General features: G+C 36.2%; 1 protein-coding gene across 3 annotated transcripts; it reads left to right on the top strand.

Annotated features, from left to right (window-relative positions):
- On the top strand, positions 1 to 11136 carry LOC131852848 (E3 SUMO-protein ligase PIAS3). Of its 3 annotated transcripts, none has more exons than XM_059203583.1 (12): positions 1 to 182; positions 2409 to 2575; positions 2932 to 3088; positions 3828 to 3964; positions 4500 to 4677; positions 5180 to 5281; positions 6393 to 6633; positions 7228 to 7462; positions 8113 to 8273; positions 9316 to 9519; positions 10002 to 10199; positions 11033 to 11136. In XM_059203583.1, the coding sequence occupies exons 2-12, from the start codon at positions 2436 to 2438 to the stop codon at positions 11134 to 11136; spliced, it is 1857 nt and encodes a 618-aa protein (XP_059059566.1). In that variant the 5' UTR covers positions 1 to 182; positions 2409 to 2435. The 3 variants fall into 3 exon arrangements, with proteins under 3 accessions (XP_059059566.1, XP_059059565.1, XP_059059567.1); XM_059203582.1 differs by having other exon boundaries at positions 2 to 182; positions 3819 to 3964; XM_059203584.1 differs by lacking the exon at positions 2409 to 2575 and having other exon boundaries at positions 2 to 182; positions 3819 to 3964.
- Positions 11137 to 12730: the final 1594 nt, after the last annotated feature.

Here is a 12730-nt window from a genome sequence, read left to right as displayed (position 1 = left end):
TAAATTTTGTCTATAGTCAATGTGGCGCTGAAAGAAATGAATGAGCGTCAAGCAACTAAGTTATGGCGTTTTGTGAGAGACTTTCTTGAATAGTTTTTGTTATTAAAATTAAATGACAGTGTAATTTTTATATTTTCTATTAATATGAGTAGATACTACGATTACGGTAACGCGATATCATGGTGAGTTAAATGTAATTCTCCATACTGACATCCATATTGTCTTTATTTTGTATACGTTTTTCATGAATTTATTATTATAATTATAATACTAACACTATTTTATGTTTGGTTTAAAAAAATCATATATAATTATTTCTTAATATCCAAACTATTTAATTGTTTTGAATCTGTTCAATTTGCCGGGTTTGCACTATACATTGTTTTACAACTGTAGACACTTGAACGTGGTTTTCAAAATGCATCCACCCATGGAACTTTCTTGTACTTTACGATGTAAACAATTATTTTTATTAAATTAGTTTGCAAATTGCAACTTTATTATTACAATTATGAAATTAAAAACTATTATTGATTTTTTGTTATGGAAACCATTGGGCCAATGAAAGTATTTTTTACCTTCATAGATAATAGATCAGTTTGTTAAAATAATATTTCATGTTAAATAATTTCAACATTCTGTACCCAATTTTTACGAATCAATTAATCCACAGGTAGGTAAACAACATACATCTATATCTATAGTACATTTATTTTGACACAGTTACTAATTGAGCCCTTTGCATGCCACGATCCATGTAGAAATTACAATAAAATAAAACCTGCCTATACTCGAACATAATGCAGTTTACTATTTTTTTTTATGTTTGTATATGTCGAAAATACCCCTTATATATCAATAGTATGTTTGGTTTGATATACTAGTTGTTACTATAGACTTCGCGTTACTCTCTTTACCTCAATTATTACCTATATTGTTAAATTTCATGATGATTGGTTAACCCACTAAACCACCAAGAGGTAAACAATAAACAAACACTTTCATGTTTATAATACTAAATATTGTTGTGACTTCATCAGCCATTTTTGCTATATAAATTATCTATTTGAACCATATATTGGTAGCAGGGATTATATGTAATGAAATTTTACAGGAAGATTTATGTAAAATTTCATTAGAACCAGTGTATGCTTAGTATGAATTTATAATATACAGACTAACAGTTTCACAGTTCTAACATTAAGTATTAATTACTAAGCATAATAGATTTCTTGTAATAAATAATAAAAATAATCTGCACCAGTATAAGTTAAAAAGTAAAAGGTATGAAATGTCAAAATTAGTAATAGTACCCATAGAATTAAAGAAATTTGTCTAAGCAAATTACTGATAGTCATTGTTGTACATGATAACACGGAATGATTGAAATTTAAAAAAGTGTACCTTAGGAAAAGTTAATAGAAGTACCTACATAGGTCACTAGTACTAACATGTTTGAAAACAAAGTTATGAACTTCTCATTATACACTTCACACTTAATGAAAGAATGAAATGAAATAAAATTTGTATTGGTGTTCGACAATGAAAAATAAATTTTATATTAAAACGCAGAATCGAACTTTAGTCTCTAGTGTATATTCACATGAAAGCAATTTCAATTATTTTTGTAAGGGAACATATCATAGAAGAATAAAACATGTTCCAATACAATACTATATAAGTGTCTTAAAACAAATGTCAACTATAAAAAAGTGTAGATATAACATACTCCTTAGGATCAAACCCTATGATTACTATCCCAAGTTAGCAATATTATGGTAAATACATTCACCACAAAAATTAAATTATATTTGCAACTGGCATTACAATTTAGTTAACACTTCATTGGATTTTTGTGGTGGTCCTAACATCTTGAATATTTTGCTGTAAAAACAAGTTTCTCTGAACAAGTTCTGTTAGAGCAACTTGTTAATTAATTGTCAGTTTTCTGGAAAATTTCTATGACAGGACATCTTATTTCTCTTACACTTATCAATAGCTCCTGTCTCCCAAACTGATTAATACAGTTGTTGAAGGCTGTTAATGTACTTTCTCTCCATAGATAAGCACCTTCACAGCTGCAGTGGAATAATTTGTTACCTTAAGCAAAGGGACCACCAACATTGTTCTAAAAACATTCATCGGTTAAGGTTATTTGTGGTTTGTTTAGAATTCAAGTAATATGGCTGTAAGACATGTTTTAACCATTGATGACTAAAATGGGTAATTATTCACTTGCAGATGTTTTCAAATAAAGCCCCTTTCACTTCCACCTTTCCAAGTATGTGCTGTAAGAGAAATAAGGAGAGCCGCTATTCAACATAGAAGAAATTTTCCAGAAAACCCTCACATTTTACGTTTGGTGTCTTATGATAGCTTCTGTCCGTTTTCGGACGCGTGAATTTCAGTTGACATGAGACGGTCGCCCGTCAACAATGGTTAAAACACGATCTTCAGCGAGGGTAGGAACCGGATCCCAAAGCGTGCCCGCCGAAAATGGGACCTCCTCTGAACTTAGATCCCGGCTCAAAACGTCTGAGAACGGACACCGTTCTCAAAAGAGCAGCAATTCTAGGCAAGTGTCTGTAAATCTCGTTCGCGTTTGCCTCGTTCCTAGCTGCTAGCATGATCTCTGTCAACCAAGTGTTAATGTCAGCTGCATTATGTTGGTGCAATTGTGGAAGAAAGTCAGGATGAAGTTGATGCATGAGCCTTTGGTTTTCTGGTGGAGGATCTTAGCTTGTAAGATAAACATAAAAGGAAATGGTCTTTAAATATATCGCCATGGAGTTCAGAACCACATTACTTCAATTGAACGTCTGATTGTTCAATGTAATTAGTGACCAGTTGGTAAGATTCTATGTTGCATGATTATGTTTACTAGAACAATTATTTGATTCATATAGTAATGTGTAAGGGTTGTCTTGACAGGAACAGTCAGGCGCTGTCGTCGAGCGGCGGTGCGCACGGCACCGGCTCGCAAGGCAAAGATCCGCTGGCGCCCGCACTCCCCAGTTCCCGTACTATGTATCAGCACCCTGCTGTCACTGGATACAATCCACAGGACTCCCGCGCCCAGGCCATGCCTGTTAGTAAGCTTTTGAACTATAGAAAGGCATGCATATCCAACAGGCCGTTTGATGGAAAATGATTGACCGTCGCTACGCCCGTGATAATAATGCCTTGTCATTTTTGAGGACTAAGGTGTCATGCTGCCATATCCTGTAATTTCACTGCTATTTCTCACTGTTCGAACCGTAACGCAGCTTTACTAGCAAATTTATTGATAGTACAATATATATGATACAGAAGTACCCACACTGATGACTTCAAAATCTACTACGGCATAGTTTTTGGGTAATCAGTGGCCTCCTCATACAATATTTTGTGCTTAGTTTTTCAATAAATCAGCTCGCAAGTTAAGTTTAAAAGCCATGTCAGTTTAAAGTGAATAAGATTACCAAAAAAAAATAGCTGGTGTATTTTTTAATATATGGTAATGCATATACCCCGCCAACATATACCGTTAGCGCGGGAGGGTGCACCCGCGCTAACGGTATATGCTGGCGGGGCACCAGTGGAGGATGATAAGATGAGTATGAGATCAGGACAGTTAGCCCATCCTGACAAATTACATGGAACTTATTACGATGGTTTCCAGGATGACCATTGTGGAGGTCAACATGACCTGGTACATTGCTGGCAATGCGTTCAGGTTTATACAGGCGGGTGCAACATTGCATTATCATCCATAAAAAAAAAGGAACTGGTCTCTGATAAAATATGTTAGGTCAAATGAAATAGAAGTACTATTACAGGCGCGACAGAACCCACTGTACGCTGGGAGCATGTACCACGGGTATGGGCACGGCGCGAGCGGCGCCACGCTGGCCCCGATGCCTTCACCTTCACCTACCGCGCCATTAACACCTTACCCTGTACATCCAGATGTGAAATTTAAAAAGTAAGTATAATAATAACATGTCTTCACAACTTAACTCCGATGGGATAGTTTGAAGTAATGTGTATGTCGGCAGCGCACTTGTGACACCCCTAGTGTTTCAAACGTCCAGAGGGTATGGTAATCATTTACCATCAGATGGTTGATACTAGCTGACACGCGCAACTTTGGCTGCATCACATTTCCTTCATTTTAACAACATTTTACATTCCAGCTAGGTTCCTTTTGGGCTGTAGCGTCATTCTTATAATTATCATAGCTTTGAACATTCCTGGATAAATGGCCTATGTAACACTAAATTGATTAGTATGCGATGCGACCCGCGACCTTCCATACTATTAGAATATTATAAAGTTAATGAACTCTATAATATTGAAATAGTATAGAAGATTTGTATATACAAAAAATATTAAGTACTTATTTATCAATCAAATCAATAGATTTTGCTAGGGATAAATGTCTGTGAATACTGACACACACTACATCTGTGAGTAGGTCTCAAGGGATATTTTACAATTCATTTTAATACAACCATCAGGCTTCCATTCTACGATGTGTTGGCGGAGCTGATGAAGCCCTCCACCATGATGCCCATGCAAGCGGGCCGCATGCAGGAGGGCACATACATATTCCATTTAACGCCTCAACAAGCCACAGAGATCGCATCGGGAAAAGATATAGTCGGAACCAGTAATAAATTAGATTATGTTATACAGGTAAGTTCCACAATTACTTCATCATTATTATGTTTAGTAAAAAAGAACATACAAAGGCTTTAATAATTATTTAATATAATATCAATATTAATTACTAATTACAGAAGATATGTAAAGTTAAGAATATGAATAATGATAATAATGACCTTAGTGGTGTAGCGGTGTATCACACCGCCTTCAGGTGGTCGCGGGTTCAATTCCCCGTATGGTACAAACATTTGTATTCATTAGTATCATTGTTTGTGTCTGTCTGGGTGTTTTGTATGAATATTATGTATGTATTTAAAAAAAATAGATATCTACCCAGAACGCAATCTATACTTAAATAATACAATAGCAACCCTGTAGGAAAGATAGTCTTATTACTAGATTTATTTTACATGCAACAATATTAATTTTAGGAGTCTGGCTTAGTATGTTCTATTTATCTGCTTAACAATAATATATATGTTTTTTGTATTCACACCAACAGTCTTCTTTAAGAATAAATATTTATTTGCAGGCACAACTGCGATTTTGTCTTCTAGAATCATCATGTGAACAAGAAGACCACTTCCCACCTAGTGTTAATGTTAAAGTAAATAACAAAATGTGTCCACTACCAGTGAGTATTATTAAAAAAATTATAATAATTTAAGTCTATTATATTATATGAATAACAACTATGATATCATTACCACTTTCTGTTGATTTCTTTAAAAGGTAGGCCAGTTCATGTAATTCAACAAGCTGTGAGCCCACATGGTGGAAAGTAAACCAACCATGACGTTAACATTAGCACTATGAGCATGCTTGCAAATGAACTGTGAAGTATGAAATTAATTAGACAGTATGGAAACATTACATTGTTTTGTGATGTTATAAATTAGCTAGTGCAGTTAGTAAAAGAGTTTTTTAGATTTAATGTGAAATTAACAATACTCGAAATAAAACTGTCTAGCTACTATATTGATTGTGACATGGCATCGTTCATTCCGTGGTGTCTGTAAGTTCTGCTCTTCAGCAGGTTTGATTAGGGCAGTGCAGTGCACTGCATGTCTGATGTCTCGGTATCAATGTGTACATACTCAGTGTCAATGTGTCGAGCGCAGTGATGGCTGGCTCATCCGTCATACTCGTGATCAAGTGCTGTTTGTAGGAATTGGTCTGCTTTAATCTGACTGATTTAATCTTAATGTGTATTTAATATTTTAACCTTATTAAAATTATTGCTGGTTGGTAGTTTAAAGTTACAACTATTATTTAAAAGAGCAACACTAAACTTTCTTGTGTTCTTTTTCTGATGAGAGTAGCTTTACTAATGAGCGGTGGATTAAATAATAGTCCAGTCAAAATTGACATTTATGTTAGCCAAAATTCGCATAGAGCTGAAAATTGGTATAGACGTTAAATAAACCATTACAAATGAAATGTCAGAAGTCCCCTTCGATCCTACTTCTGCAAAAAATTTTATCCTAGGTCAAAAGTCAAAAATTCAGGTTTCCATTTATCTCTGAAACTGAAAATATTAATTTGTAATGATTTATTTAACGTCTATACAAATTTTCAGCTCTATGCGAATTTTGGCTAACTTATAATTTTTTTGGTCTATTTTGACTAGATTATAAACTATATATATTATGACTATTCAAAAGTACTAATTTAAGCACTTCTGAATAGTCATAGTTATTATGATATATTATTTGAATAAATAATTTATTATTCTGTCTATACAGAATCCTATCCCAACAAACAAACCGACGCCCGAGCCGAAGCGCCCTCCGCGGCCTGTCAACATATCGTCCCTGGTGAAGCTGTCCCCGACGGTGGCGAACACGATCCACGTGACGTGGGCGGCTGACTTCACGCGCGCTTACGTTGTCAGCGTGTTCATGGTGCGGAAACTGACGTCTGCCGAATTACTGATAAGGCTGAAGAATAAGGGCACCAAAAATCCGGATTACACGAGATCGCTCAGTGAGTACTTGTGGTGTTAGCTTATAAAGGAAAATGGTTGATTAGTAGTATTTACCTGTGGGGAGATTTGTCGTTGTGTGGATTTTCCATTTACCACATTCAATCAATGCAATGTTCACCAATGTAGGCTTTAATTCTTTGTACAAATTTATCTGCTTGGTTAACTCTATCATTTTCAATATACAAATATTGTCCTTATTTTTGGACCGTGATGTTGCCAAAAAAAAAACGAACATAAATAAGTAAATAAAAAGTTATTTATAAATTTATTACATTGTTACTTTATTTCATCACATTAAGATTGTCTTTGTTTGTAAATATTAACTTGAAATAATTTAATTAAATTCTATCATTTCTATTGTATATCCCACCTACTAAAATATAAATTAAAATTGGCAACACTTAGCTAACTTATGACATGACAGTATGTAACCATTTTCTTTTGGTCTCAATTACTATTTAGAATGAGAAAATAATAAGGTGATCTCATAGCTATCATTTGGTGAAGTTGTAAAGGCCAGCCGTAGCAAACAGTATTAGAATAGTTTGTTTAACAGAAAAAAAGTGGACTCAACGCTCATGATTGGTTGACAGTCAAAGAGAAGCTATCAGAGGACTACGACAGTGAGATCGCGACGACTTCGTTGCGGGTGTCGCTGATGTGTCCACTGGGTAAGATGCGCATGTCGTGTCCATGCCGGCCGGCCAACTGCCCGCACCTGCAGTGCTTCGACGCATCGCTCTTCCTGCAGATGAACGAGCGGAAACCTACGTGGCTGTGTCCCGTCTGCGACCGCCCGGCGCCTTATGACTCCCTAGTTGTTGATGGGTAAATTATACCATATAATATTTATGATCAGTATTTTTATACTAAGCTGTTGTATTTCTGTAACAGAGTACCAGATGTCAAATGGTGCTTATTATTATTAATAATATTAGCTATGTACTGCCTTGTTGCCCTCAAAAACCTGTGTTGGATATATATATATGTATCTGTGTACCAAATTTCATTTAAATCCATCGCGAAAAATCTATATTTATTTGTCAGAATCATAAACTATTACTGTCGCAATGTTTATAGAATTTTAATATATGATTTTAGGATTTTAATATATAATTTTAATGGACTAGTTTTGTACGATATTGCTTGTCTCACCTACATATTTCAGCCGTCGAACAGCTTCCTTTAAGGTGTTTTTCGGTGGAAGGGAATTATTTTAGGCAGAGAAATTATAGGGTATGGAAGCACAACACCGTAGTCCTCTGGAACTAACCCATGGTACTACGGATATCAAGTTGAATGATTGACAGAAGGTATCAGCTTATTTGGTATTCTGATTATTTTTGTTAAAAACACTGAGACATTAATGTCTCTTGTGTCTTATTGTGACTACAGCCTACAGTATACATAATTTTTGTTTCTGTCTATTTAGTAACTATTACACTATTATTTAACACTATTTATTTATTGTTTGGCAGGTACTTCCAAGAGGTGTTGACATCGCCGCGGCTTGCGAGTGACTGCAACGAAGTGCAGTTGCACGCGGACGGTAATTGGTCTGCTCACGCGCCGCCAGCACGCGCGCCACAACAGCAGGTGCCAGCAGCGGAGCCCGTTACTCTCATCCCCGATGACCTGGGTATGATGATTTTTTATATTCTCTTCACTCATAGACAAATTCTTTATTCACAATTACAGATACATAACATGCATGAGATACAGAAAAACGCGAATTAATAAAAGAAATGTAGGTGGCTTTATGTGCCGCAAAAGTGAAAAGGTAGCCAACTTTGCATAACGCTACAGTTAACTCTGCAGCGCTGATATTCTGTTGGCTCCTTTCTTATACTATACTTATTACTAAAAAAAAATTGCATAATAATAGATGTGGTGTTGTTTCCAAATGACACTTCGTTTATCTTTCCATTCAATTAAAAAAAAACTGGTAAACATAACTAATTTACAGCTTGTTCCTTGTCAGTTCGTCTCAATCTATTCTACAGACAAACTTAGCCAATAGAGGATAAATGACTTGCAGAAGTGACTGATTAAGTAGGTTGCAACTAGATTGTCATATACTCCCAGTCAGTTATCGAGGGTTATTTATTTATGTTAGTATATATTCATTGACATTATATATAAAAAATCGATAAAATAACGATCGATTGTGCCATATTCCATTATTTTTTCAGACACAAATAAAATTGAGAGGTTGTAAATGTAAAATTATCAAATTGTCATTAAGTAATGTCAAATTTGTCTTTAAAATAATGAAACTGATCATCACCAATAATGATAGCTGGTTTATAGCTGACAGCCTCGGTGGTCTAGTGGTTTAGCAAACCGCTTTATTATCCGATGGTCGTGGGTTCGATTCCTCGTAGGGCACAAAGATTTATATTCATGACTATGATTGTTTGTATCAGTCTGGGTGTTTTCTATGTATAATATGTATTTATTTACAAAAAAATGTATCCATTTATTTATATCAATTGTCTAGTACCCATAACACGAGCTCTGTTTAGCTTGAGACTAGATGGCGCAGTGTGAATTGTCCTGAGATATTATTATTATATTATTATTATTATATTTCTATATTAATTTTATGTATTTTGTCCTAATAGTAAAATTTTATTGGAACAAAATGTACATTGTTTATTATATTTTTTTTTTATTTGCAGAAGTGATACCAATAGATGGTAACAGTGGAGGTGGTGGCAAGCGAGCTGCCGTAGGCGAAACTCGTGTACCCAAGCCAGCGGAGGCTGTGGTGGACCTCACCTCCGACTCTGAAGACGAGTTGCCCTTAAAAAGGAAAGTCCCACAGCCTAAAGTGACTCCACCTATCTCGGAGGCCAATATCAAGTCTGATGATTACTCCAGTGGTTAGTATTTACCTCTGTTCATAATTTACGATGAAAATAGTATGATCGTCTAGCGCGTTGGTTATCACCTCCCTACTGTAGCGTTATATTAGATGAGATGAGGTGTAGCTACATAAATTATTTTTTTATTATAGTATGTAGATAGTGAGTAATACAGGTGTAATAATTGTAAGTCTTGTTGTATATTAGTTAGTTTATTTGGTAGTGTGCTACATAGCTTTTTAGTAACGCGCAGATTTGACGCAGAGTTGGGATGTAGACTGACATTACGTTGAACTGTTATTTGGAGAGGTTCTGATGAAAAAGTCTCGAGTGTTGACAGAAATATTCATATAAGTGTAGTATTCGTAAAACGCACAATCGTTTTACGAATATTATTTTTAAAAAACCACATAGGCACTAAATATTCATTACATTTAATAATAAATTTTCTGGTTAGTGTCATAGATCTTTTTTTTTTTCAATAGTGATTTGTGATGCAGTGGAGGCAGTGTCGTCGAGCGGCTACCGATCTCCGGGCAGTGCGAGCGGCGCGGGCGGCGGCGCGGGCGCGGGCGCGGGCGGCGTCATCTCCCTGGACAGCCCCTCGCCGCCCGCCGCCGCCTCGCCGCCGCCCGCCGCCGCGCACCACGACCGCGCGCGCTCCCCCTCGCCGCCCACCTCTGCGGACCACGATCGCTGTGAGTTTTTGAACTGAAACCTCTATATATACAGGTGTTTTAGGAATTTTAGGTCACGAAAAAACGTTGCCGCTCCGTGTAGGGCTGGTGACGGCGGAGAGAGAGAATCGGAGTGCGGGGTATCCGCTAATGCGTTGTGAGAGAAAGTGATTTGTCCCGTGTAAGTTTTTGAAGTAAAATTTGTATATAACTTATAACCCTGTATTATAAGTTATAAAAAGAAGTGTTACTCTTGCATGGAGGGTTGATGGTGGCGGTGAGAGGACATCGGAGAGCGGGGAATCCGCTATCGCGTTGTGAGAGGAAGACTTGACTGTATTTCTTCTATGTGTTCCAGTACACATTACTTTTTTAATTTATGTAACTAGAATGGCAAACAAGCTGATGGTGTACCTCACGGTGGACAACAGTTACTTAAATACTACCCTCCGATCGATCCTCCGTCCAATTCAAACGTCAATCGAAATTACAACGGCCCGAGCCAAGTTTCAAACCCCTTAGCGGTGCCCTCAGACTAAAGTTGTATTCGTCAGGCAGGAGTCGGCATTCAGACACTCCAATGGTCCTTCCGGCGGTTTGGAATAGCCTTCGGAGTCGATGCCGGGGCAAAGGATTTGCCCCAAGGCACTAACCTTCATCCCCCCTAGGGAGGTACTGGGATGACCCATGTCAGTCACCTAAGTTATACCAAACTGAGTTAACTAAAAAATTGTGAAGTTTTGATTTGTCTAAGTTTATATGGGTGATACAGATGTGATAACTCAGATGACATGTACAAAGTCTCGCTAAAATTATTTCTAGAATTATCTTTTTTAATATATCACTTATTCTAGGTACGAGTAATAACAGTGACCGAGATGAAAACGACACAGCACCTGCACACTGGGCGCCATACGCAGAGTCCGATAGGGAAAATCTCGATCCATTCAGAAGGTAAAACATATAATTCGAAATATTTATTTTAGAAAGTACACACTATCTTGAGGAGATAAATATCATGGCTCCTACGAACATCCTACAATTCTTGTCCTTAACGGGCAGGCAGCGAACTCTAAAAAAGCCAGCACGATAGATCTCTACAGTGCACCGAGATAAAGCCCACACCCCTCATTAAAAAAAACATGAATATTTTCTGTAAATTTTACCCTCAAAGTTAAAAAAAGACGTTTTCATTCAGTTATAGGTATTGTTTGTATATCGGTTTTGTTTGTTGCCTCAGAAATTCAATATTTATAAAATTGCTTTAAAATTTGATTTTGTATATTGTATACCTGAAGTTGAAGTTAATTGGAGTAATTCTTTAAGTAGAAAATAAAAAATATATAGTTCAATTTGCTTTGACTGTTTTTCGTACATACTGATGTCATTTTATATTTATATAAAAAAAACAAGTGTGATACATATTGTGAATATTGCTTACAAATTGTGAAGAAAATTAATTATTCTGTCCAGGTACTGACTGAGGGAGAAGAGTGGCCGCCCGTCGTACGCCAGCGGCCATTCTTCTGAAGAAGAGCAGGAAACTTCGTATCCAGAAGTACCCCTGTTACCGCCGTAAGCGTACGAACCAGTTGTCGTTATATTGAAGTGTTTTGCGAGTGTTAGTCGAATAATCGACATGACTCTATGTATAATAATGAACTCAAAATGAAATCGAAAGTGTATGTTGGTGACATCAACAGCGGTGTTTAGAATAAGCGTCAACAATTCTATTTTCCGTACCTACATTAACATTTTCAGCGACTGAGGTTAATATTTAGAAATGTGTAATGTATTTTTTATGAATTGTCCGTATCATAGTGTAAAATTTAAAATAATTGGAACATGATTGAAAATAGACGAAAGAAATTAGAAATACAAATGTTTTTTTCTGTAATGTTTAATAGTGTTGAATTATATTACAATATGTTAAATTCCAATTAATGTTACCGATGTACGAGTAAATAATAAGGTTTAAAATAGTAAAAGTTAGATACTGACGTGCGTGTAGCAGCTATCAACATTTATACCGTTTAAAACCCCATCTTGACATATGTACGGAACTAGCAAACCGTCACGGCTTCGCACGGGTCCAATGTTTGTTTAATTTGGAAACTTCGGCACAGTTTACGCAGCACGTAGCGGAAACATTCAAAATTAATATTTTTTTTACTACAATTTTCATCGCTGCTACGCTCCTATTGGTCGTATCGTGATGTTGTATAGCCTATAGCACTCGGGGTTTATATACATTTCTAACAACAAATTTTTTTTTTATTTGATCTGCAGAACCGGAGACTACCCCGAACAAACAAATATACAAACTTTACCTCTTTATATTAGTATAGATATTTGAGGTGATATTCGTGTTAGGTGTTTTCTCGTGGCTATCAAACGTTTTCCAGTGGTAGAGCGAAAGTGTACATAGAAAAAGACTAAGAAGTGGATAGTCAAATTTGTCTGTTCGTAAAAATGGGTTACACCTACATTCAGTCGACCCCTGACCAGGATAGCAGAAAATTCTATGATACTGATATCAAGAAATGTTTATA

The sequence above is a fragment of the Achroia grisella genome, unplaced genomic scaffold, assembly GCF_030625045.1.
Source record: "Achroia grisella isolate CSIRO2021 unplaced genomic scaffold, CSIRO_AGI_Agris_v1 utg869, whole genome shotgun sequence".
Lineage (NCBI taxonomy): Eukaryota > Metazoa > Arthropoda > Insecta > Lepidoptera > Pyralidae > Achroia > Achroia grisella.
This window is presented reverse-complemented; position numbering and strand designations above follow the sequence as displayed.